The sequence below is a fragment of the Asterias rubens genome, chromosome 4, assembly GCF_902459465.1.
Source record: "Asterias rubens chromosome 4, eAstRub1.3, whole genome shotgun sequence".
Classification (NCBI taxonomy): Eukaryota; Metazoa; Echinodermata; class Asteroidea; order Forcipulatida; family Asteriidae; genus Asterias; species Asterias rubens.
The window spans coordinates 1,990,271-2,017,615 of record NC_047065.1 but is presented as its reverse complement, the minus strand read 5'-3'; the positions used below and the strand labels follow the sequence as shown (position 1 = coordinate 2,017,615).

General features: G+C 38.5%; 3 protein-coding genes across 4 annotated transcripts; 2 read left to right on the top strand and 1 right to left on the bottom strand.

The window, feature by feature from the left end:
- The first annotated feature begins 1,179 nt into the window (after positions 1 to 1,179).
- On the top strand, positions 1,180 to 10,038 carry LOC117289359. The gene is made up of 4 exons (XM_033770456.1): positions 1,180 to 1,238; positions 2,277 to 2,348; positions 4,221 to 4,376; positions 5,010 to 10,038. Exons 2-4 carry the CDS (start codon positions 2,330 to 2,332, stop codon positions 8,039 to 8,041), a joined length of 3,207 nt encoding a protein of 1,068 aa, XP_033626347.1. The 5' UTR covers positions 1,180 to 1,238; positions 2,277 to 2,329; the 3' UTR covers positions 8,042 to 10,038.
- Positions 10,039 to 10,596: 558 nt separating this feature from the next.
- Positions 10,597 to 18,636, bottom strand: LOC117289702 (protein BANP-like). Its single transcript, XM_033770940.1, has 11 exons — positions 18,481 to 18,636; positions 17,218 to 17,352; positions 16,562 to 16,647; positions 16,212 to 16,378; positions 16,034 to 16,089; positions 15,629 to 15,715; positions 15,104 to 15,179; positions 14,516 to 14,679; positions 13,151 to 13,326; positions 11,830 to 11,988; positions 10,597 to 11,122 (listed from the first exon to the last, which is right to left on the bottom strand). The coding sequence occupies exons 2-11, from the start codon at positions 17,318 to 17,320 to the stop codon at positions 10,982 to 10,984; spliced, it is 1,215 nt and encodes a 404-aa protein (XP_033626831.1). The 5' UTR covers positions 17,321 to 17,352; positions 18,481 to 18,636; the 3' UTR covers positions 10,597 to 10,981.
- Positions 18,637 to 19,269: 633 nt separating this feature from the next.
- On the top strand, positions 19,270 to 27,286 carry LOC117289404 (zinc finger protein 341-like). Of its 2 annotated transcripts, none has more exons than XM_033770515.1 (7): positions 19,270 to 19,354; positions 20,863 to 20,952; positions 21,192 to 22,075; positions 22,685 to 22,766; positions 24,058 to 24,200; positions 25,084 to 25,283; positions 25,877 to 27,286. In XM_033770515.1, exons 1-7 carry the CDS (start codon positions 19,324 to 19,326, stop codon positions 27,084 to 27,086), a joined length of 2,640 nt encoding a protein of 879 aa, XP_033626406.1. In that variant the 5' UTR covers positions 19,270 to 19,323; the 3' UTR covers positions 27,087 to 27,286. The 2 variants fall into 2 exon arrangements, with proteins under 2 accessions (XP_033626406.1, XP_033626404.1); XM_033770513.1 differs by having other exon boundaries at positions 21,186 to 22,075.
- Positions 27,287 to 27,345: the final 59 nt, after the last annotated feature.

Sequence of the window (27,345 nt, the reverse complement as noted above, 5' to 3'; positions counted from 1 at the left end):
ATGAAAATCATTTTCGTCTCGGTGATCATGAGACGAAAATTATTTTAGCATGTAAAAACGTATTTTCATGACATTGTTTTACTCATTTCTAAAAAAGTACAGCACCTCAGCAACTGATATTTTAAGGGAAGCTTTCTACTATCATTATCTTCAAACTGTGTAAGTGAGGCAGTGGACACTATTGGTAATAACTCAAAATAATTATTAGCATCAAACCTTACTTGGTGACGAGTAATTGGGAGAGGTTGATGGTATAGAACATTGTGAGAAACGGCTCCCTCTGAAGTGCCATAGTTTTCGAGAAAGAAGTAATTTTCAACGAATTTGATTTCGAGACCTCAGATTTAGAACTTGAGGTCGCGAAATCAACCATCTAACGCACACAACTTCGTGTGACAAGGGTGTTTTTTTCTTTCATTATTATCTCGCAAGTTCGATGACCGATTGAGCTCAAATTTTCACAGGTTTTTTTTTTTATGCATATGTTGAGATATACGCAATTTTAATCTGTGGACATTGTGTTTTGTGTTACAAAAAGTACCCAAATACTTTAAATTGTAATTGTATTGATATTGGGAACATTGTTTATTGAATATTAAAAGAGTGAAAAGGGGCCTCGGTGTTTTGATTGATTATTAGTGTTTGCTTGTTTGTGTGTTTGATTTGTTTAAATGATCTTCTCGTCAATGGTTTGGCAAACTAGCTCCCACACGGGATTAATAGATACCAAGCTGAAAAAAAAGTCTCTCTCATACAAATATTGGTTGAATGGCCACGATAATGAATTGTAGAAACCGAGAGTGTGATTCAGTAACTAAGACGACAATAGGCATACTTATTTCTAGTTATTCTGAAACCAGTGGTTAGCTATGAAGAATTTCAACGACTGCAATCTGAACCCAAAACCACTGGGACACAGTCGCATGTCCGTGTTCATAGTTGAAATAATAAGTTCGATGATTTCGCGTAAACATTCTAGTTGATTGTTTGCCAATTCAAAGTTCATAGTAAACTCCGTTTATTGCTCCGTTTACAGTTTCACATTGCCGTATTAATTTTTACTAGTTAGATGGGAGATGAGGGCAGGAAACGCACACCCCCATTTATCTAATGGAACATATCCAATTTTACGTCACGGGTGGACGGGCAGGTGAAATGTTCAAAGGGCGCCCACACCCGATAACATCTGGTCGCCATTTTATGCTGTGTCTGTGCAGATTTAGGACGACTTTTTTGAGGTAAAACATATTTAAATTTCCTATGTACACCCATTTGAGTAGGTAAAAACTATATGAGATTTTTCCTCGTTGCTTGTAGACTAGTTTGCGTAGATTTAATGAGCTGAAATTAGTAAAGAAACGTGAATACTTGAGAGTTATGGTTGGCCCGTTTTGTTTGGGTAATGGTTTCCCCCTGGCGTATATGGATGACGGGACAACAGGGGTGCCTGGCCCGTGTTGAGACAACTCGCTTGACGAAAAGGTTTTCTCATCACTGTCCGCAGCTTCAGTAAGATTTCATGCGTTCCCCCCCCCCCCCCCCAAAAAAAAAACTCTGTGCAACGGAGACTGGTGTCTTACCGAGGTTATTTGTCCACAAATTGGCCACGTTTTCTCCTAACATATGGCAAAAATAAAATAGTAACTAAACATGCTAAAATGGCTTGACGTTTTTACCCCAGGCCAGGAGCCAGGACGCAATTACTAGGACCATCATATAGCTGAGTCTTTCTTATCTTCTTTGACTTTGAAGCTAAAAATTTAAATGGTTTTATTCAAAACAAAACAAAACAACAATATAACTTATATTATAAAGTTAAATGAACACATTTTTTCCCTTTAGTTATGTCTCCTTGATTAAAACTAAAGTCATTCTTTTTCAAGCATTTCATTTTTTTATTAGTAGTAATGTAACGTTTCGTAAAGAAATACCGGTATGTTTTACCATAAAAAATGTTTTGTTTTTTTACTGATGAGAAGCAAACAAATAGGCCTAGTTTTGAGTTTAAGAAAAATATTTGGGGTTAACAAAATAAATAAATTATTAGAGCAGGATTTGAACCAACAACCTTGTGTCATTGTGTATGCCATTGATATGGGAAATTTTCAACAGAATCTTAAGTAGTTACCAATGAAGTGGCTTTCTTAATAAATAATCTTCTTATACAGAAACATATAAGGTGAAAACAATGATTTTTAAGAACTTTTTACCACAACATTATTTAAAAATGTAATGAAAGGTTGTGATCGATATATTATTTTACATTCTTATACTAGATAATAATCATACCAAGTTACACCACACCAGACTGATTGAAAAAGCTGAAACCATGGAGCATCATTCTTCAGGTAAATTAAAAACAATTTCCAAAGAAAGGTCAAAGAAAAGAGCTTTCGGGTATTTTTGTTAAAACCTTGGATTCAGGCATGAGAATCTTCCGGTTTAAACCGGAATTCCGTTTTTTTTCCTTTCAAAATTGTGGTCTCCGAGTTCGATGTGAATTTGCTATAAAATTCGGGGGGTAGGTTTTTGGGGGTATACATTTGGATTTCTCTAATCCCTCTTCTCTAGTCAGACAATGCCAGTTTACCTTTGTAATTGTTATTATCGCGGATCCACACGTACAGCTTTCATGAAATCAAAAAGGCACCTAAAAACTAAACAATAAATTGCCGTCCAGCAACTAGCCCAGTTTACGGCTTGTGGTCTTCCTGGCATCGCGCATGCATGCAGCAGCAGCGACAGATGTATAAACTTGCCTCATTCCTTGCTTCCTTTATAGTGGTATGGTTCAATAATGTTTGCGTGTAATGCGCTTGCTGCTGCAGCAAAGATAACACGTGTGGAGACTTTTGAAAGTCTACTGAAAAAACAATGCACGTGTTTGCACCATGTGTACTGTGTACTGTGTTTGTACACGAACCAATGAGTGGCGCGGCACAAATCTGTGATCGCCGGCAGGCCATGGAAAACTGGTACCTGTTATTGCCTCACAACCAGCGAAAGATATATTGGGAACCAGCGAACACACTGTACGTCCGGACGACGTGCTTTCTTCATTGGTTCTATTTCTATGTTTGGGTCTAATCTCAACCTCGTTCCAGTTATACCCTATGCTGAATAACAACCTCTTTCTCAAAAACACATCGCTCTCGCCAGATATATAGGCCTATATATATTTTAAAATGTGCGTCGCCGACAGATCGTTAAAATCACAAACATTTAATTGCAAAAAAAATTCTTTTACACAACCGAATTCCAAATCAAGAACCAATAAAAATGGTTGTTGGTGAGAAAAAAAGCATTTTCAGGGGGCAGAAATAAGGGATAAGATCGTCAGAAAAATTAAAATATTATTACTATTTATTTTTTTGTTTTCCTTTCTTTTTCCGGAATTGTTACAAAATCGCAGGCGAACCCAAAATTGTTTGAATTGTTTGAATTGTTTGAGCTTTACATTCCTTATTTTCCCTTAAACCTATTTTTAAAATAAAAAAAAGGAAAAATCACACAAAAGTAGCTCACTTCTACCTGGAAAAATAGGTGTCAGAAATGAATCAGAGACCGCCACAGAGCTTCTAAAATACCCAGAGCTCCCAGGGCCCTTAAGCGGGCCCTGAACCCCGGCCGTAGGGGACTTCGCGCTGCGCGCTCGTGTTGTGTGCTTCGCACACAATAATGATGGAATATTGACATTTCCGATCAACTGAATTTTTTTCCTGTTTTTTTATCATCACCCATTCTCATGCCTGTGGATTAGAAAACAAAACTTACTCTCGACATTTTAAACTCAATCTAGTCGTTTAGGTTTGTTTTTTGTTTTAATCTTCATAGTTTATTTTGTACAAAAATAACAGATATTTGGTGATTCCATAATAAATGTTTATTTAAATAAAAAAATAATAAAAAACTACTCTTATGGCACTGGACACGATGGTAATTGTCAAAGACCAGTATTCTCACTTGCTTAATTTAATAACAGACCTGTGAACATTTGTTCATCAAAGCTGCAAAAACAATTATTTTGAGTAATTACCAAAAGTGTCCAGTGCCTTTATATGAAAAAATTATACTTAAAAACAAAAACTACTTCAAACTAAAATAAAAATTTATCACAAATTACTACTTCTTACACCAACTATTAATGACAGTATTTGAGTTCATCAATTATTTGGAATAAGTTTTTAATTGACTAATGTTATCAATGTTTATGTCACCAGATGAGGAGGATGTATTTTCCTGTGGTCGCTGCAAACATCAGTTTTCGAGCATGGACAGTTTCATGGTCCACAAGGCAAGCGGAGTGTGCCATAAGATCAAGCAGCATCATACAAACCAGCAACAATTACCTCCTGAAATCACTTCAGATTTACCAGGTAAGGTTTACATTTATTGCGGATTGTGTCCAATCTGTTGGTTGTGATTTCTTTTAAAAGTTTGGGGTTGGTATTGTATCTAATAATAATCCAAAAGAGAAACTGACTGTAAATTTGACAACTTTCAATCGATGTGGGATTGAACAATGACAAAATTACTAGAGCAGGATTCGAACCAACCAACTCTGGATTAACTTGTCAGTGCTCAACCAACTGAGCTATCTAGCCCTATCTAGCCAAGGGCTTAATAGCTCAGTTAGTAGAGCGCCAACACATTAATCCAAAGGAGATTGGTTCAAATCCTGCTCTAGTCAATTTTTGGGGGCAAGTGATTTGAGTCCCCTTTGCAAAGTGATAACGAAGAAATGAACACTATAAACACATTGATTTGAACAAAATTTGAACTATTTGATTTGCTAAACAGAAAATTGTTGAGGAAGATTTTCTGCTTAGAAATTTGGCCCTGGATGCGTTAAGTGCCTTCCGCTGTACTCTGGCACTTTGCTTGTATTGTTGAATGGAAAGTTATGCCTCTCATAAAAAATGTGCTTCTTGGTCTTCCTTTTTTGTTTGTCACGTTCAATTTTTTGGTATACCACTTTAAATAGTTTGTCATATTTCCATCTAAAACAGTCTTGGAGCACATACCAGAAAGCATGCAAGGAACGTTTCAAAAAGTGCCATCACTAAGTGCCTCACCAGCCAGCCTTCAAATCTCATCCGCCACATCCGATTACAATCTTCAGTCTTCCGTCAATCGAATCCAACACGATTTTGAAGTGTTCCAAGAAGGGCATCAGGTAGATTTCTCTTCAAGCCAGTCTCAGAGCAGCATAGCGATGATTCCACTCACCTCGGACGTCTTTGAGGAACTATTGGGCTCCCCAGATGAAGAGCTACCCACCACATCGGTTGGAAAAGCGATGCTGAGTCGAGGGAGCTATATAGACAAGCTTGCTAGTCATGAGATGCAGAGGGCTTATTCGGACTGCTTGGCAACATCTAAGGCATCTCAGAATGATGAGGTGACGAGTGGAGACGAATTTCGACAAGAGGGCTCTCAAGGTGAGAGTCGGACTAGTGATGAACTCATTCAAAGACAACTGATGAAACAAAAACCTGAGACCATTGTTTTATGCAGCGAGAATTTCTTGGAACAAGAGAATCAAGATAAAGCAGCACAGGGAAACGTGGGGACAGGTTCATCACAAACTCAGAACGTATCCAAAGTCTCAAGGAGAAAGACTAATGAAACACAAAAGGAAACAACAACTAAAACCACACAACTGAAAATTCCCGAAGCGTGCAAAAGCAGCAAGCCAGTGGTTTGTAAATTTTGCTCAGAGACCTTAAAGAATACAGAGTTTCTTTTCCGTCACTACATAGACACCCACAAGATGAAAAACAGTGCTGCCCTAGAGTTTCTCCGACAAGTTGCTTTCAAGAGAGGTAGAGGTCGACCACCAAAAGGACTGACTTTGAGAACGCCAAAGAATGTCACATGTCCTCACTGTAATGAAGCATTCAATAATAAAAACCTCTGCGCTACTCATATCAAAAAGCGTCACCAAAAACATCAGACTTCGGAGTTGGTAGCCCCATCTTCACCATCGCAGAGTCTTCCAACCGGCAGAATGAGAAAATGCTCTCGTTGCAGCTTCCAAACAACTACAGCCAAAGATTTCACCGCTCATATTCGCGATTGTCAATGCAATGACAGAGGCGATGAGGCAGTCAGTGAAAAATCTGAGGAGAATACAGATTCTTCAAGTGTACAAATCAAAGATAAACCCAAGTCACGGAGGAGAAGAAAAAGCAGTAGAAGTATTCAAAAGGATGCAGTGAATTTGATACAAGATGATGAAGTTGAGATTGACGACGAAGAGGAGCAAGAAAAAGATGAGATTGAGGAAGGGGATGAGGAGAATAACTCAACGTCAAAAGGACTTGTTATATGTCCGGAATGCAATAAGAAGATGAGTTCACGTGGGCTTAAACGCCACCAAATTCGCTGCACGAATAAGAATCGATTTGTATGTCCGCTATGTCAGCATAAATCGCGGGAGTCCTATGATCATACGGTTCATGTGGATAACCACAGGACATGGGTGAAGGCTCAGCCGAACTGGCTGAATGGAGCTGATTTGAGGCAGTTACAATCAGGTCCATCCTCAGTGACGCCTGTTTCATCCTCGATGTCTGCTTCGAACGGTACGCCCCCTTTAATTTCCATCGGCTCAAACCAAGTTGATATAGACAAGGAGTTTGCTTCTACTGTTGATCTTGACGAACTGGCGCTTATAACACAAATCCAAGGTGACAGTGACCTCCTTAGGACGTCTCATAACCTTCTTGGGGGTGGAGACGCGAGTCAAGATTTGCAAGCGGCACTCATTGATGGATCGTTGCTTCCCAAGGATTCTCATGATGAAGGCAACGCACAACTCTTGACACAGGAAGAGCAAAAAGTTATTGATGGAGGAGATAGGAAGATAAATCCACGCGATCTGAAGTGCAAGATTTGTTATACATGGTTTGGACGGACGAGTCTCCCCAAACACATGCTGCAGGCCCACAATAGGGTGAAGCGATTCCAGTGTCGTGAGTTTACCTGTCAGAATATTTTTGGCAAGTTGGAGGAACTCAAAGCTCACATTGCAACCCACGACAAGCAGGATATGTTTCATTGTGGCTGTCGTGGCTGCATGAATCGTCGGTTAGTCAATACCGAATCTCTTGACAACATGAGAAAGGAAAAGATGAGAGAATACTACAAGCATATGAGCCATAAATGCAGCAAGTGTTGGGTCAAATTTCCAAGCATGGGAAGTCTTGATAGGCACATGAAGACAGAAAGCCACCATCATCCATGCAGCAAATGTGGAAAAATCCAAGTCAGTAAGCGGCAGCTTCGCATGCACATGGTCACCCATCAAGATGAGCGCTGCTTTCTATGCGAAGTCTGCGGACGAAACTTTAAGACAAAACGAGACCTTAACAAGCATACTTATTCCCATAACAATGTCCGACCGTTTCAGTGCCCAGAGTGCACAAAGTGCTTCAGTTTCAAGAATAAAATGACCCGACACATGGTGACCGTTCATTCTGTCAAGAAGCCTTTTATGTGTGAATGGCCAGGATGTGAACGAGGTTTCTCTCGTAAAGATAAACTCCACGATCACGCCAAGACCCATCTGGTCTCACAACAACTCAAGTGCAAGCACTGTGGCAAAGGCTTCTGCCGTAAGGACAATCTCAAAGATCATGAAATACTTCACACTCGTGAGTTTCGTTTCCGTTGTGAGATCTGCAACCGGGGTTTCATGCGACCCAAAATCCTAGAGCGGCACTGTATGACGGAACACCCTACATGTACATTGGCCCCTCAAGTCACCCTACAAGCAACCATATCCCAGGATGGGTCGCCGGACACTACTAGCCAACACATTAGTTACGTTCTCTGTGAGCCGAATTACGTTTATGCAAATATAGAACAGCTGACGTCGTTTCATGATAACGTCCAAGACGCTGATTTGATGCAGGGACAACGAGCAGCCATTGAGGCATTTCAGCATAATCCAGCTGCTGTCATTGAAAATGGAACTAACCAATTTCAAATGGCTGGGACTGATGGATTCCCAGTAAATATTACATTGGGTACGTAGCACCAGTTATTTCTTGAAAACCACTTGCAAAGATTAATACATTGTGAGAGATTATTTCTTTATCAGCATTCTTTGCCTTCATTTATAATAATAATACTAATAATAATAATAATAATATAATCAAAATAATATAAAAAAGCTTCACATGTATATATTGCACTTGACCAAAAACAGGGTGCTGAGGCACTTTATGGAGTTAAAAAAAACAAAAAAACACCAAGAACAATTTAAGATAAAACTTCAGTAAAAACTGAAAGAAGAATTACAGTGATGTGAAGAGAACGACATTACATAGGCAAATGTAACTAGTCACACAAATATAACTAGTCACACAAACAGGAGTGGAATACAAAAAAATTATCCCTTTAACCTCCCATATCAAACGAAATGGAAAGCCAAGTTGGATTTACATGTATATCATATGGGACGCAGATTCGCTACATTTTTATGTATTGTTGCACGAGTTGATTGTGATAATGAATCTATCTTCAAGCAAACTTAAAGTAGTGCAATAATCGGAATTAGAACAGTTTGTAAAAACAGGATTTGATAAGGGCAACAATTCACACTTAATCACACTCGTGTTGCCACAGAGCGACAAATCAGAATCAAGGATTGAATTTTGCTTCAAGATAATCATACAATCATAATATCAATCATTTACTCACATGTTGCTCCCCATGCAGAAATGTTTCATTCCAAGTGGTATTGAAAAAAAATAAAAATTAATCAGCATTGTTTGAACCTCTGCGTGTTGTGGATAAATAAGAAGAAACTATAATTAAATAGTATACGTGTACAACCGTGTGTAAACCTCTTTTTCGGATTGTTGGCTCTGAAAAGAGCTGGTGTGGTCTTGATGTTTCGAAAAGTATACTCTACTCTTCTCTTGAAGACGTGCAGAGTATACCGTTTGAAATTTCAAGACCACACCAGCTCTTTTTAGAGCCAGAGCCAACACACCCACAAAAGAGATTTACACATGGTGGTACATGCAAGTTTCCTATCTATTTACATATCTTTGAAAAAACATAGTCAGAAACAGCCTTGGTAGGTCTTATAAGACATTTCGTAAAGTATTCTTTAAAAAATTATTTTTTCTGGGAAATATGAATTGAAATGAATTACAAACGCTAATTACAAACACTTCTTTGCTTCATACTCCACTTTTGTGGACAAAGTTTATTTGACTTATTCATAAAGTTTAACAAAATAATTGTATTATTGTTTGTACAAATGTACAGTTTATTTGCATAAAAGTAAAGAAAATCTTATTTGCCAAAGTTGTACTTAACAGAAGTTTTTGATGAAAAGAAGTCATTAAAATGTTAACACAATATTTGTATTTACGTACTAGTTGTATGCATTTCCATTAATAAAAGTTCTAACACTGAATAAGGAAGAAACGCAACACATTTAACAAAAGCAGCAATAGTTAAAAACCTTTATTTAGGTTATTAGTTAAATAAATATACAAAATTGGGAATGCAAAAATAGAGTTGGAAATGCTAGGCTGGTTGCATAAGGAAAAAAGGGATAAACCTACACAGATTTTGACACAGACATTTTGTGAAGTCTTTTATAGAAGTTTTAAGGCTAATAAATATAAAATTTGCTAATTCTTCTGAGGAAAAAATAAGAACAAAAGGGGAAAAAGTAGGAAGGAAAATCGTGCCTGCTAAAGAACAAAAAAGAGGGAAAATTTTTGATTTATGTGCTTCTATATTTTAAAAGCAGTGTTAACAAAAGCTACAAGCCAACAAACAAACGTTTAAGTTCATTGGACCATTCACAACTTGAAAGCACCAAAAAAAGAAAATAAATAAGATGTAAAGTCGTTGGTAAAAAGGCCACAATATTTTTTTATCACCAGCAAATAACTCTGCATAGATCCCTTTTCGGAATGCCATTATCAAACTTAATTGATTGAAGGCAGTGGACACTATTGGTAATTACTCAAAATAATTATTAGCATAAAACCTTACTTGGCAACAAGTGAAGGGGAGAGGTTGATAGTATAAAACAGTGTGAGAAAGGGCTCCCTCTGAAGTGACATAGTGTTCGAGAAAGAAGCAATTTTCCACAAATTTGATTTCGTATCCTAAGACTCAGACTTAGAATTTGAGGTCTCGAAATCAGGCATCTGAAAGCACACAACTTCGTGTGACAAGGGTGTTTTCTTTCTTTCATAGTTTATCTCTTTATCAAGCTCAAATTTTCACAGGTTTGTTGTTTTGTGTATACGATGAGATACACCAAGTGAGAAGACTGGTCTTTGACAATTACCAATAGTGTCCATTGTCTATAAGCAGATTTGTGTTATTCATCCATTATGATTATTAGTTTTGTTGGTGTGTGCTGATATGGGAAGTACTGTGTTTCAAATGATGCCAATCTCTCAATGACCCCAATAATTTGGCACTGCCTTTCACATTATCTGCACACAATTTCATAGAGCTGCTTAAGCACAAATTATTGCTGAAAAGAATTCTGCTTAGCAGAAATAAGTAGGATACCAGTCACAGATTGTTTGTGTGACATAGTAGTTTGGCTGGTAACCATACTCTGGTAAGCATAATTGTGTTGTGCTGAGCTTGTGCTAAAGTAGCTCTTTGAAATTGGGCCCTGACAGCAAGCAACTCCTTCAAGCATCATCAGCCACTCAAAAGCCTTATTCATACTTCCTGTGTTTGTGAGGACGAATTTTGACGTCACAAGGCAGTTTTCGCAGTGAATGTTCCGCAGGAGTTGAGCACAAGTCAACTGATGCAAGCTTTTCGTTGCGAATTTCTGACGTCAAAATTCCTATTACAAAATTCCTATTACATACCAAGGAAGTAGGAACCGTGCCAATAGTTTCAAAAATAGCCGGCCACTACCCTAGGTATAATCACTACTAGGTACTACGTCCTCCGTCCTAATGACACATGTCTTGGTTCTCTATGAGTCCCCCCTTTGCTGCTGTAAGACTAACGTCGTAGCTCCTTCTAATTCCTCCATGACTGCTATTTGAATTTCTCCTGATTGGGTTATATTGATCTGGCCCTCGTGGAGTGGTACGCCATCTTGTTCAATCCTCACCTATGGTACACAGAAGTGGACAACAATGTATGAATCTTACTAAACCAAGTTCTGCTAAATTATGACTGTTCATGAGAAGCATGGACATTAACATCTGCTTTTTGCAAAACAACTCAAAAGGGGCTACACCATGGCCCAATTTCATGGCTCTGCTTACTGCCGAATTCTGCGCTTACGACTACAATTTCCCCGCTGTCGTGCAAGTGCCGAGTTTCTGCTCACACTTGTAAGGGTAGAATGCCTAGTTACATTGAGTATGCACGCAAAGAAAACAAAATTTGCCGCTAACCCGTGAAAATTGCTTGCCGTAAGCACAGAATTCCCTGCTTACATAAGCGCCGATTCTGTGCTTACGGTGAGCAGAGCCATGACATTGGGCCCAGAATGCTATGCCAGGTGCTTGGTGTCAAGAGGATAAAACATATCCAGTTTTGATCTCTATCTCGGGTTCACCAAGCTTAGTGCAAAAAAGTTTGCAGGGTACTGCTAACGCCACCCGGCGCATCCAGCCAGCAAGCTTGCCCTCTTGGAGTCCGAGCAAGGTCAAGCCCTAAGAGGCCAAGGTAACCTGACTTTGTTGATTTACTATTATAAGAAGGGACACTGGGTTTGTGACAGGGAGCACTGGGGACAACTTGGTCATAACACCACTGACCGAGGTCACCACTCAAAGTAGAAGAAGAGAATGGCTTTAAGTAAGACCTTACCTTCTTAATGACAGTGTTGCTGTCTTGCTGATGATGATGATGCTCAACCTCATGAGCTATATCCGATATATTAGAATCGGCGGGTAGTTGAATATGCACCCCTTGAACTTCTTCTTCTGAGCTGCGAGAATCAGTTGTATGGTCGACTCGTTCTCCAAACTGCTTAAAGAAATAAAGACAAACTCAAAGGCAGTGGACACTATTGGTAAATACTCAAAATAATTATTAGCATAAAACCTTTCTTGGTGACGAGTAATGGGGAGAGGTTGGTGGTATAAAACATTGTGAGAATCTGCTCCCTCTGAATTAAGGTAGTTTTCAAGAAAGAAGTAATTTTCCACGAATTTGATTTCGAGACCTCAGATTTAGAACTTAGGTCTCGAAATCAACCATCTAAACGCACACAACTTCGAGTGACGAGGGTGTTTTTTTCTTTCATTATTATCTCGCAAGTTCGATGACCGATTGAGCTCAAATTTTCACAGGTTTGTTATTTTATGCATCTGTTGAGATACACCAACTGTGAAGGCTAGTCTTTGACAATTACCAATAGTGTCCACTGCCTTTAAGACTTGATACTCTACAAAAAAAAATTCTTAAAGTGATGCAAGTAAATATCCCACTGATAAGCTGCGGAGGTCTGAATTGTGGTATAATGACTTTATATGTTGAACTACATCGTATTTGCTTTAATCATCTGAACTATAGTTAAGCAGTGTATGCTTTTGGTGATTGTTTAAGACCAGTATCCTCACTTGGTGTGCCCCAATCTATGCATAAAATAACAAACCTGTGAACATCTGGGCTCTATTGGTCATTGAAGTCGCAAGAAAAGAATGAAAGAATAAACCACCCTCGTTCTATAGAATTGTGTGGTTCCAGATGCATGAGATGCTTCATAGCGCCCGAGGAAGGCTTCATGCCTGAAGTCTACCTCAGATTCAAATAGTTCGGGTGAGAAATAACCTCTTTCTCTAAAACTACATAACTATTTATTAAAAAGGATGGTGTTCGCAACAATGTTTTATAATACCAACAGCTCTTCAGTGCTCTTTCCCAAGTAAGTTTGTATGGTCATACATTTTTGGAGTAATTACTAAAGGTGTAGCCTCCCTTTAAAAGCAGTGGACACTATTGGTAATTGTCAAAGAACAGTCTTCTCACTTGGTGTATCTCAACAATGCATAAAATAACAAACCTGTGAAAATTTGAATTATTTTGAGTAATTACCAATAGTGTCCACTGCCTTTAAACCTGATACTCTTCGTTCTTACTTTTGCAACTCAAGAGACCCACTTATAAGAATCTGTGACCAACTCACCCTTTCATTTAGAAATTGATCGGCATCACTGTTGCCTGTCTTATACCCGAATGCTTTAACGGTCATTGGAAGGCCACGCTGCTTACGTCGGAATGCTGTGCGACACTTTGAATCAATATTCATTCTGATCCGATGCCATTCACAATCGGTGATGTCAAAATGCTTGATAAGGTGACCTTTAAAAGGGAACAAAATGTAGTACATTGTATCATCTCCAATCACGAAACAACATTTTTAAACAAATTGCTTTCATTCTCTTAGAAAAAAAGTGATGTGACAAGCAAAAGGATTCATTTGTCAGAATTATTATTTACGGAGAAACAAACATAGGCCAACAGAGGTAAAATTTAAAACAACAAAATTTAAATCTTATTTTATATTGGCAACTTCCTCCCTGATAAACAACCAAGCAGTGAAAGAAAATGTGCCAATGTACAGTGTGATTGAAAAACATGTCGATTTTAAAACCTTTTTTTTTTTCAGTTTCTTGCTCTCTTATTTCTTGGTGTTTCTACTTTCACAACTGGTAAATTACATTATGATTGTAAAAGTGTTAAAGCCATTAGACACTTTCGGTATAAAGTATTTTCCAAAGGCCCACACTTCGTGTATCACAACTTAAATATGTGACCTGACAAGATTGATTCTTTATACAAGTATTTTATTCACAAGCACAAAAGATAAAAAAGGGTTGATGTGTAAGTATAACAAGGATGGGAATAACTCTGAAAACTGGAATAGCACAGACTCTTGAAAAATTACTTGTTCACATGTTGATAACTTGCAATGGAATGACTTGCTAGCACAATAGCTACACTATACCTGGGGTTAGAGCTGGGGCTGACCACACTGACCATACCCTGGGAAATAAGAACCTCAGCAGGTGGGCTGCTGCTAAGTCAACAATTAGTTAACTTAAGAGGGGGGCAGTCACTTAAATGCCTGGTCCAAATATAAAATAACAAACCTGTGAAAATTAAAGGCTCAATCGGTCATCGGAGTCGGGAGAAAATAAAGTGAAAACCCACCCTTGTTTACGCACGTTTCGCCGTGTCATGACATGTGTTTATAATAAATCCGTAATTCTCGATATCGAGAATTGATAAATGTTTTAATGTTTTCTCAAAAAGTAAAGCATTTCATTAAAAATAATATTTCAAGAGTAGTCTTTCACCATTTCCTTCTGTAAACCCTGTAGGTTATTTGTAAGTAATTTTTTTTTTTTTCTGTTCCGAAAGTGTCCTAAGGCTTTTAGGTATAAATTATGCTCTTTTCAAATGTATACAAAAAACTCAAATGACCTAGGTCGACAATCACCTCATTTTGCTTGATCATCTCAAATGTTGATTTTTCTGGATCACTTACATCTTAGTCCATAAATCATAAGTGGGTTTAACTGTTTCTTGCCATGCTTTCCAGTGCCAGACAGGTTCGATGAAGCTTGCGTCTCTCTATCAAAAAGGTAGTCCAGCAACTTAAGGGCACACTTCTCTGGTGTTTTGGCAGTTTGCATTACATGCAACATGTCACTGTGTGTAATGATGGAAAGGACCATTGCATTTATTAGAGTGACAACTGCATTGAATAATGAAATAAAAACAAATTTGGTTAGAGGTGCTTTTGATTGAGAGTTTAGCACATACTTGCATATCACCAGGGCCCAATTTCATATAGCAGCTTAAGCAGAAAATAATGCTTACCAATTGTCTGCTAAAACAGGATACCAATCACAAACTGTACATACTTTTTGTGCTTAAGCAGCTCTATGAAATTTGGCCCATGGTAGTTTGTGCAAATCTTACCGCAATTTCTCCTCAAGACGATCAGAGCAAACTGATCGAAACGTTGAGTTGTCAACTATGGGTTCTTCTCAGAACCAACACTACTCAAAAGAGATTTTCGCATGGTGCTACCGCAAACCTCACCCAAGCATTAAAATGATCAGATACTTACGACTGTGAGATTCCGCATCGCACTCTGCACTCCATGTTTGTTTCATCGCCAAGCCAACTACCATTTGGAAAGTCATCTAAGTAAAAGAAAGTAAACCATGATTTTTTATCAAATTATTTAAATCCTATAGTTTTTAAAGGAATGGTATACGGTTAGTAGTCACTCTTAAATATCAATGGCAATACAAATTTATTGGTTAGAAGCCTACAGCAGCTTTTGATAATAAAAAGCATGTTGAGAAGCATTTCACTTTGAAGTTAGGTGGTTATGTAATGAGATATTATTAGTTGCTATGCCCCAAAAGTTGAATAGGAAGCGTTACTGTCACAATGTTTGTCAGATTGTATATTCCTATTCAATATTATCCTTCCTGAGTTGATATATTAGCCTCAAATTCTAACCTCTTGAAATGAAATTTTCACAGTTTAGCATTATTGTATGTTATATCTACATTAACATTACAACAATAAACCAAGGGTAAACCATGCCCTTAAGAAGTATACCTAGTATTTTGATTTCACTTACCTTCTGTGTTTAGAGTTATTAGTGTGACATTCCGACTGATGCTCTGTGAAATCGGTGACTGTGGGTTGGATGGACTCTGGTCGTGGTCTGTTCGAAATGTAAACAATAAAAAAATACATCAACAAATTAATAACTGTAATGAACAATTTAAGTAGAAAGCTTTTGTGGAAACAATAGTGTTAGCCAGAAGGGTGTTTAAATGTCTTTTGGACAGCAATGGTCGCCCTGCCTGAAATTTGTATCTGTCATTCATATGTAAATGTATTGTAAGTGAAAACATTTAGACACCCAGTTTTAAGAATTTCAGCACATTTTGACACCTTTTTACCGACTAAAACCTTGGTTGAAACTACTGCTTTACATAAATTTCAGTTAAATTAGTAGGATTATTTAGGCATATTTTACCTTCTGGAGGAAAACCAATGACGACTGTATTATTAGGTGAAGCACAACCATTTTCACTGAAAAGATAAAAAAATTCACTTTAATTTTCTCCGGAAGCGATACAATTACACATTGTGACCTAAATGCTGTCAATGTGAAGATGAATTCACATTTTATCCAAATTTTTTGAAAAACTTACGTTGTTTTCTCCAGTTCTTTGATTCTTGATAGCGCTCTTATGACAGATAAGTTAAGGTTGTCCATCTTGCGTCCCATCTTATAGCAGGTGTTGTGTAGATTAGTTAACTTGCGCTCCACACTGTCCAGCCGAAACGAGATGGCTTTGTTTATGTTGAAAAGAATCGTCTAAATAGCAGAATGTTTTAAAAACAAGCAAAGTTAAATTATACACAACAAATAAGGTTGGGGGAGGTTGGGTGGCACAAGAGAGGAACCCATTTTTCCACAAACTATAAATCACTTAGTTACCTGAATACCTCACAAAAGGGATAGGAATAAGCTTACTGGTGTGTTGCTATGGAAACCAACCTTAACACTGTCATCCATTGTTATTGTTTCAGCTTCTTCTGTTCTCTGTCTCTTTGCCATCGGTTCTTCATCTTCATATTGCGCTTCTTCAATAAATAAAATACCAAAAAAAGTTTACAAAAAAAAACAGATGCTTTGATTTTTAAGAATAATATTTATACAAAAAATAAATTTAAGTATGTTTTAGTTCATGAATGCTATTAAACTTGTAACACATTTATAATCAAATCCAGTGGGAAAATTGTTGATACTTGGATAATGAGAGATCGCCTAACAATATTTGTCATCTACTGCTTGTGACTTCAAACCATGTCAAGAGACTGAGCAATTTATCCTTCAAGAACTTGGTCTCTTTACGTGCAAAGTTGTTAAAGGAGTAGACTTTTAAAGTCCTAGCATTCAGACTGCAGTTGGACATTGGTGTCTGTTTGAATACTAACAAGATTTGCAAGTACTATTTCGGATAGATTGATCCTAGCCCACCTTATGGGCTATTACTTTTCTCTCTTTAACATCGGTTTTGTCATAGTCGCCAAGGTGGGCTAGATTTACTCCTAGAACTAAGAGGCTTGTTCTGCTATCGTCTCCACACAATAGCGGAACGAACCTCATATATAGTTCTAGGAGTCAGGCAAGATTAAGGCACAGTACTTTACCTGACTCTGTAAGGAGGGTTGGTACCGCTATCTGTTCTACATCCATTTGTAACATTGTTTCATCACTTGTTTCCTCGTCACTCTTCAGTTTTATTGTTGTCATCCTTGAGGTGACAGATGCTTCAACAATCAACACTTTACCAATATTGTTTGAAATAAACAAATAGTCAAGTTAGATTTAGATTTAGACAAAAAAAGTTTCAACATTGTTTTTGGTGCAATTAATGACAGCTCAAGCAATATTTTGTTGTCTCCTATATTCCCGCCCACTTCTACAATTATCTTTACTAGTATTACCCGTCCCCCTCTTCATCTTGACTTACGACAGTTCTTGAGAATCATTAAACCCCCTCCATCGCACCGGCAGTCTGCGACCATAGGAAGGATGGAGGGTTGGAGGGTTAGTTAGGGATTATAATATTAGTATGGTCTGCTTCCATACATAATAAGGTTTTTCGCGAATAGCAAAATATCAAGAGAGGGCGCTGTTGAACCAACACAAAGATAGGTGATGCCTGCGCGAGTCATGCATGACAAACATACACCGCGATAGCAAATCTGCCCCATCTGTGTTACCTACCCATAAGTTAACGCATTCGGTTCTGCATCGCGATAAACCCTCTGGTAAACTTTTTTACATGGTACTTTTGATTGTTTGAAATGTTCCCTATATTAATAATTAAGCGATATGACTATGAGGTTTATTTTATGTTTTAAAAAAGGCTGCTGTTTTATTTTTGGATAAAATATTAATTAAGGGGTTTATAAATTCTTGTTAACAACTATAAAATTAAAAGAGGGGTGATGTAGGGGCGTATTGCATTTGGATGTCAACATAAATATTTACATTTTATAACAATCATCCAATGAATGAGACTGAGCAGTGAGAGTGACTGTGTAGTGTGAGCAGTGACTGATTAACTTTATTAATTAAATAATAAATTGTCAAATATTATTAATAATAATACACAAAATCATAGAAAATTTATTAAATCATCCCTCCAGTCCCAGTTTGCCAAAAACTCCCAACCTAACCATCAATGATCAACCCAAGGACGTAAGCGTAAGAAAATAAGAAAGGAAACAATATACAGGATAAGAAGTTGGCAAGTTCCTGTCTAAAAAAATTAAAACACAGAGCTCGAGCAGATAAATAAATTCGTTGCAAAAAACGTGGTGGTTCCAGCATTCCATTTGGTTTGTGATCAAACCAAGAGCAGGCTCTCAAGGTTATTTATATATCATCGTTTTCTGGATACTTACGCTCAATTTTGAGACACGGTGTCACGCTAGTTCACTTGGATCGTATGTAAACAAAAGTTTCAAAAGTTTTTCCTAAGTTTTCACAAAACTTCCCGTAATTTCTCGATGAAATCCCGTTTCAAGACGAAACCCCGGAAAACACGATAGACGGCGATAATGGCGCTCCTTCTCGCGAGAAATAAGGCGGTGTAACATACGGCGCATGAGCAGTACATTTGGAAACTTGCAGTTGTATTTCCAGTAGGTAATTTACTTGCCTGGTTTGGCCACAGTGTAAGATGGAAACTTCCATAGATGGTTTTATATAAAAAATTACTCTATATAGAGTAATTTTTGAAAAAATTCTACGATTCATATCTCTGTCCTAAATAGTAGATTAATGATGTCCTAGCTAGTTTGTCTTTGTAATAATATGCGCTTTGATCTTGTTTTCGAACCGCAATTACCTTTTTAAAAATTTAATTAGGCCTATGATTTAAATTAATACAAGCAGATATATACCTTCATGGTTTTTTTGCTTTGTGGTTTATTACATTTTTTGGGGGTCTTATTTTGGATTTTTTTAATGATACATACTGCCGTTTAGAAGTTTATTTTCTATCACATACAGTATTCGTCCTTCATATATTTTGTATGTATTGGTTGTTTTATTTCAAGGTTTTGTTTGGGAATTCCGGCTATGTACGAGTCCCCCTCTGGAACTGTAACAGCAACATGTATTGTCTGAAATGTAATGGACTGTGCAGTTTTTGTACATGATCGCGTCCCCTCTGCGCACTGTGTGCTGTTCTGCCGGTTGTTTTATGAGAGGGGAATTTTTACGTAGATTGCAATACAGACAAAATGGCGCAAGCACTTTTCGACGCGTTGACGGGTAAGTTTGCATTTTAAAACTCTCCTTATTCAAGCATTTATTATAGCCTGAAGATATAAATACTTTAATAATCCATAGGGATCTCTTTATTGATTATTTAATTTTAGGAGAGATGTGCAAGTTGTGTAATTTAGTTGGTGAAGTCGGCACCCAAATTTGTCCAGAATTTTGGCTAGGAGCAAAACTGAAATTACAAATCACGAACAGCAGTGTTAAAAAAAAAGCTTCGCATAAAAAAAGCTATGAATGTGTGTTTCTAAAAGATATTTCTAGCGAGGTACACTCCATCATTCAAGTTGAGGTACATTGAAGAGTTTCATGCACATAAATAGCAAGAAAAGAAGAAAACTAAAATTACTTTTTGAGGGTGAAAAAATGTGTGATTTATTGTTGGAAGAGCGGGCATTCCTGATCTAGCGGGTGTGGAGCCATTCTTGGAAAAGCGATAACATTTTTAGGGAATAGCCAAACGGCTCATAGGCTGTTCCATCAAAACTCATCCATCAACTTAAATTCAACAGCTTTGCATTCCTTTGATGTATTTAGTAAAACAAATTCAGAGGGGGTGTGGGTGGATAGGTTATCAACATGATCAAACTTTGAAGACGGCGGCAAACTTAAAAGGGAATGACTGATGATAGTGATTGTCATTGTCTTGATTATGTGTTGTGTTGTTAAAAAAAACAAAAAAACAGCAATTATCATCACTTATGTTATTATTATTTTGGACAGATAAACAAATCGTTCGAAACTGTTTATCAGTTCAATGGATGAATTTTTGGAATAAATAATGTTTACCTTTCAATCAACCTGTCTAAACGTTTTAATAATACAAATAGGTGACTTCAAACACTTTAAATCCCCCCCCAAAAAAAAAAAAAGAGAGAAAAAATAAAATGAAAAAATAAAGGGGGCCTACAAGAATATTTTTCTTATAAAAATATCCTGTGAAGTTTTCAGAAAATATATTTAAAAAAAAACTACAGTTCAGAAAATACTGCTAAGTGCTTCTAGACAAATTTCTTTGCTAAGCGAAAGTTGAGTTGGGGCATCAGCAAAACAACGTAAACTTGTAAAACGTGTAAGCATGTATTTTTAGCTGGTAAACCTGTTTCTGTAAAACTTTTACAGAAACAGGAAAAGCATCTTTTCTGTGATTTAAGAAAGGCTCTGCTTACACAGGCATATCATTGGGCATTGGGTCCAATTTCAGCTGTTAGTGTTAAGTAGAAAAACTGCTTTGCAAATTTCCTGGCTAAGCAAGAAATGAGCGGGGTACCAGTCGCAGCAATAGAAAGTATAGTGTATTTTGGCTGGTAAACTATATTTTTAAGCAAAAGATATCTGTGCTTAGCAAGTTTTTGTGCTTAAAAGCTTTCTGAAATTGACCTGGCCTTTCTTTTTATTGAATCTTTTATTGTTTTTATTGAGTGTTTACTTATTATGGGTTATAATGTTTACTTTTATTTGTTGGTTAATGATTGTTTACTGTTTACTTTTGTTTGTAGGTATGGACAACCAGACAGCCGTTCTGGCTGTCCAGTCCCTCGGACTGCTGGAGGGACAGACTGGTGGCATGCAAGACCCAAATCCAACAGGTATAATATAAATTAGAGATGATTCATTTATCGGAGCAGAGGAAAAATGGAATCTTGCTTACAAATATAGGGCCTAGACGTCTAAAAATGTTAGAGTGAAAAATTTCTTTTTTAAAAGAAAATTTAACAAAGCACCAGAAAAGAGTACATTTGAAACAGAATCACCTTGTGAAAACTGTGAATTGTTGATTTAACTTTGTTTCAAAACTCTCTAATTTGTTTTCTTAATTAAGGAATAGAAGAGGATGAATTCAAGTGTGGAAGATGTAAGAAGAACTTCTCCTCTTTGACCAACTTCATGAATCATAAGCGAGAGCAGTGCATGCCTCCAAATCTCACCATCAACATCGCTCGCTCCCAGCCCAGCAACAGTGCCTTCACAGCAACCTTACAACCCAACCGAGGTCTGACGTTCGGCAACATGTCCTCCTCCTCCCTGTCTCAAGTCTCGCCGGGTGTCGTCTTGAATGAGGAGGTCCTGATTTCCTCTTTCCACAATGTAGACCAGTTCTCTAACTCCATGTTGCAGTCCACTCCGATCCAGTCTCTGACCGGATCCTACATGTCTCCTCAATCCCAAATTCTCTCCACGAACTCCAACACTCAGCAGACCTACAGCCTGGCTAATTCAACTGTTCATAACAACAATCTGGCAGGCATCACTCTGCAATCCCATAATCAGGTAGGCAATAACATGATGCGGTCTGGTCTGGGCACGCAGTCTACTATCTCCCTCTCGGACGCCGGGCTGACGCAAGATTTGCTGAATAGCGGTGCGACATCCAATCTCCATATACAAGCCCAGGCGCAGCCGCAGACCATCAACATCATATCACCCCAAGCCACCATATCACCGCAACCACAGCAAACTCGCCGTCGTCGATCCACTGCTTCAGGAAGTGAACCCGCCAAGAAAGAACTGCAACGTAAAAAGTGCAGCTACTGCGACAAGTCATTCACCAAGAACTTTGATCTACAGCAGCACATCAGAAGTCATACTGGGGAGAAACCATTCCAGTGTATAGTTTGTGGTAGAGCCTTCGCCCAGAAGTCCAACGTGAAGAAGCACATGCAGACCCACAAAGTATGGCCTGGAGGTAGAGGTGCAACTCTTCCCAAGCAGGTAAGAAGGGATCTATTGTAAAATGCTTACATTTGTTTTTCCCAGGTGTGTTTGGCGTGTCGCTGAGCAGTCTAATTCACCAGACCCAAGCTGTGGTGTTGTCAGCAGCATCCTGTTGGTTCATAATCCCAGTTATGACACTTCTGAAAAAGTTGGGAAGGAAGTGCATTCTGCTCTACCACCAGCCAGGCTCCTAGTGGATGGTACTCATGTCTTCATAATAATAATAATAATAATAATAATATCAAAGTCTTATATAGCGCACGTAGATCTACCAAACAAGGTACTCGAGGGGCTTTTTTGAAAGAGTGGACTGTGAAGGGACTGGATGGGTGGCAGTTGATTTTTGGTCGATAGCCCAAATCAGTTAATGTGTGTCCTTGTGATGTTAGGCGGTCTCTCATGAAAGAATATATAAAAAAAGAACATAATATGAAGGACAAGCTATATAATTGCATTAGCCTATTCCCTAAAGCCAAACATTTTCCAAGACAGTTTGTTTTATACAAAGTTGAACCTATACCCAATCTAGGAAAATGCCGTAAAACAAAGAAAAATTACTTATACTGTTATAGGCCTAATGCAATCCTATGATTTTAACAATTGCAGCCAATTACAAAACTTCCAGGAAGACAGGATGAAGAGGGTGATGATCAAAGCAAGGAGCAAGAACCCACATCAAATGATGACGGTACGTAGAATATCTCTCTCTCTCTAGTAGACATGGGCGTTTGCCCGTGGTTTTCTTAAATTGTAACCCGCCGGAATTGCTGGTACCGCTCCTAACACAGCTCGTCTTTCCAGTGCTGCTGCTTTGATTGAGTTTGATGGTTATGTGTACACAGTGGGTGCGTTCGTTTAGCTTCCCTGGGTCGACCCCGGTCTGCCCGGTACGCTCGAATAGCTTTGACGGGGCTCACCTGGGTCAGCCCCCAGTGCCCTGCTTGTGGAGCGGGTCACTTGGGGGTGACCTGAGGTGCATGCTGTCACCACGAGAGGGCGAGTGTGATCGTTCGATTAGCTCTTGTCAGGGGCTCACCTGGGTGGGCACCGCGGGGTAGACCCAGGGACGCTAAACGAACGCACCCTCTATTAACAAGCAGCTTGTGCATTGAGCCTTTTTGAATACACCTGTCCTTTCAGGAAAAAATTGTCCTACCTAAGGTGGTATCTTCCACAAAACATCAAAATAATTATCGGCTCAATGCACCAGCTTGCTCAGGGAACCGTAACCTTACAAGCTTTGCTTCTTTATGGGTCCCTCCACTGTTGCATGTCCATGCTTATTATTCATTTAACTAATCTTATCAAACAAATATTTATTTCTTATCCTCCAATTTACATTGCCTTTGATTTGATTTTGATAGTGATTTTTATACTGTGGAAACAAACTGATTGATGATTGATTGACTGATTTTAAAATAACAATAGGAAATGAAATAACCAGTTTCTTAGTCACTGTAATAGTATATGATGCCATGCAGGAACGATTTATTAGGAGGAAGATTGTGGTAGCCTTCTCTACAGCCAAACAGTTTTTTTACTGTGGAAGAAAAGATCTCACGCCTTACTTGACACAGTGTATTTTTCTGTACAATACAAAACAAATTCTATGAAGCTAAAGGCAGGGTATACTTCTGGTAATTTTCAAAGGCAAGTATCCTTGGTGTGCTCCAACATACATAAAACAACTGACCTGTGAAACTTTTGGCTAAATTGATCTTAGAAGTTGCAAGAAAATAATGAAAGAAAAAAACCGACCTAGTTGCATAGAATAGTGTGCTTTCAGGTGCCTGAGAAAGGCTTCGTGCCCTAAAAGTACATTACTTAGAAGGGTGTGATTTCTAACAACATTGTATAACATCAACAGCTCTGCAGTGCTCTTAATAAAGTAAGTTTTCATGGTCATTTATTTTTGGAGTAACTACCATTATATTTTAAACCCGCCTTTAAAGTATTTAATTTACTTTTGTTCCTTTCAGAGGGAGGTAATACTCGCATTGCGACCACAGAAGATGGGCAGGAGTTGCTGATTGATAGCTCCTATGTGTGTCAGTACTGTGGGAAGAAATTGAAGACATATTACCAACTCAAGACGCACATGACCATCCATAAGAATGAGCAGGTAAGAAAAGGAATTTGTTTGTTCGTTGTTTAGTTCAAAATATTACTTGTAACATGGAAAGTACTTCATGGATTAGTACCAGGCTATCTCAATGAACTTATTTCACAATACCTTCCCCAACGCAGCCTGAGATCATCAAACAAGTGTCTTCTTGTGACACCAAGGACACACACCTCTTATGGTAATAGGGCTTTTTCATATGCAGCACCAACCCTCTGGAGTGCTCTACCAATAGTCATTCGCACAGCTTCTTCATTAGACACATTTAAATTGCAACTAAAAACCTATTTGTTTCCTAAGTCACTTTAATTAGGCACTCTTTTGATCCTTTTCTTTGTATAAACTTTTGCGGTTTATTTTCCTCTCCAGTGCCGCAGATTAGTTTTTTAGATAGATGGCGCTTACATAATGCTTATTATTATTATTGCTTATTATTATGATCTTCCCATCAAGGAACTTGGCAAACTCACACAAGGGGATATGCACACCAAGCTGGCAAGAGCCAATCTATCTCATACAAAGATTGGTTTAACATCTATGATTATGAATTGCACAAATAAAGAAATTGTGATTCATTAATAAGCCAAAAAGACTTATTCTAGTAATTGTGAATTGAGCGATTTGGTCTGTAGGATTCAAACCCACAACCTTGTTATTGACAAATATGCACAGGAAGACTATCCCAAGGAAGCAGACACATAGGTAACCTATTCCAGCAAAGTGGGAGGAGCGTCAGCATTTTCCTGATCTAAAGAGCTTTTTCAAATACAGTACCCCAGAGAATTGAAGTAGCCTTTTATGAATGCAAACTAAAGAGGTCTGATGCACATTATAGAGGCTTTGAAACCCAATTTGACCCCAAGTGTGATTATCATTGTTGCAGGTGTACAAGTGCGTTCTGAAATCCTGCAATACAACCTACAAGGATCTGGATTCTTTCTTGGAGCACACTAAAGCTCATGAGAGTGAGATGTCATACCGATGTCATCTATGCAGTAAACACTTCCCATCGTTGTATGAGCTCGGTGTTCATCAGTACTCACATAGTCTGTATCCCAACCAAGGACCAAGGCAACATCAGAAGTAAGAATAGCACAATAACAATAACAACACAGAATTTGAAGAATTAGATAATGTGATTAATGTGATAATGAATTTATCTTCAAGAAAACTTGACACGCAGCTTATTGCAGCACATGGTGTTTGAACATCTGTACATTTTGTGTATAGCTTAAAATATGTGTAGTTACAGCAGCGCAATCTGCATGGTGTGATATGGGTCATGCAATAAAGGTTTATATGACACCTCTTATTGATGTGGGTCAGCCATTCAGAATCGATAGTTCGAGGATGCTTGAAGATAATGTCTGCTGTCAATACAGACACAAATTTATTCACAAAGAAGAAGATGCAAGATGGAGTTGATACTTTCAAGTTTTTTTTTATTGCACTGTTCCAAAGAAAGTAAAAAATTCGTTCTAGCCACACCAGTTGACAAAACACCATACAAATCACCATTTCAAAAACTGTATAATATGATTAGATGTTTGTGGTCGTAACCAATAACTCACAGGCCAATGACTGAAACAGTCGCAACCCCAAGTTGGAAATTTTCAAAGGATATTTAATAGGCTTTGGTGACAGTATATTAATGAGTGTTTTATTTTGTTCTACAGGGAGTATCGCTGCAATAAATGCATGAACCGTTATTCAACCCCGGAGGCCTTAGAACACCACTTAGCAACAACGACCCATCACTACGGCTGCCCACACTGTAAGAAGGTCTTCCCATGTGAGCGGTATCTCCGCCGCCATCTCCCAACCCACAGCGCTCATGGGCAGTTCACATGCCACGTCTGTCAGAAATCCTTCAAGACTGATCACTATCTTAAGTCTCATTTGTTGATACACAGTGGGGATAAACCGTATAAGTGTGACGCTTGTGAGAAGACGTTCAACCGCCCAGATAAGCTAAAGAGACATAACCTCACTCACGATCCTGTCAAGAAACTCAAATGTCCGTTCCGCTCCTTGACTGGATGTGAGAAGATGTTCAACCGTCCTGATAAACTCAAAGCACATATCATATCACATAGCGGCATCAAGCCCTTTAAGTGTCCTCAGTGTTTCAAGTGTTTCAGCCGACGCCCCAATTTGGCGGAGCATATGCGAATTCATACCGATGACTATACCATTCGCTGTAAAGTATGTAATAAAGGATTCGCCCGTGAGAAATATAAGAATGCTCATAATTGTCCGAGATGGGCACAAACAAGGGAAGCACTGAAATCTAATATAGAATGTGACATGAATGAATCTGTCCTTGGTGATTTGTCAAACGAAGCTTTGAAACAAACTGAATCCAGTCTCGATGCAAATACCACATCCCACAATGTTTCCAAACATCATGAGAGAGCTGAAGAAGTACATCCAGTTCTCTTAACCAAGACGAGGCAAGTCAGACTCAGGCACTCTGGTTTCTCTAAGAAGGTTCATATGCTTGACGACACCGTCACGAGGGAGGCTCCGAGGAGTAGAAGAGGGCGTGGCGGAACAAGAGGCAGGCCAAGACGTATCACTCAAAAGAGAAAAATCCCAAATCGCTCTACGGAGGATATTGAGAGGGACTTGGAGGCTATCAGGTCTGGCTTGGAGGAACAGCAACGGCAGGAGATGGAGAGACAGAAAGCCAACCAGGAATCCGCAGAGCATCAACAAGATGAGGATCTGATGGCCGGAAGCTCTCGGATGATAACGATCATGGTGACCCCTGACCAGGAGGTGGTCAGTGTCACATCGGGAGAGACGGTCACTTTGAAACAGCAACAGCAGCCAACTATTAACTCTACTGCCATTGCACTTCTTAATATGGGACAGATGAGCTAACAGACCAGTGAAATGAGAAGCTAACTGGGCCCAATATTATGGCTCTGCTTACAGCCTACTTCTGCGCTCCGATCACCATTTTCTGCTTACAATCAAGCGCAGCCAGTTTCTGCGCCAGCTGTGTAAAGCGAAGAATGCCTAGTAACGAGGATTACGCATGCGCACAAGGAAAAATTCCATGCTAACCTGTGAAATAGGCTTTACGGAAGCACAGAATTCCCTGCTTCCGCTTACTTTGCTTACTGTAAGCAGAGCCATG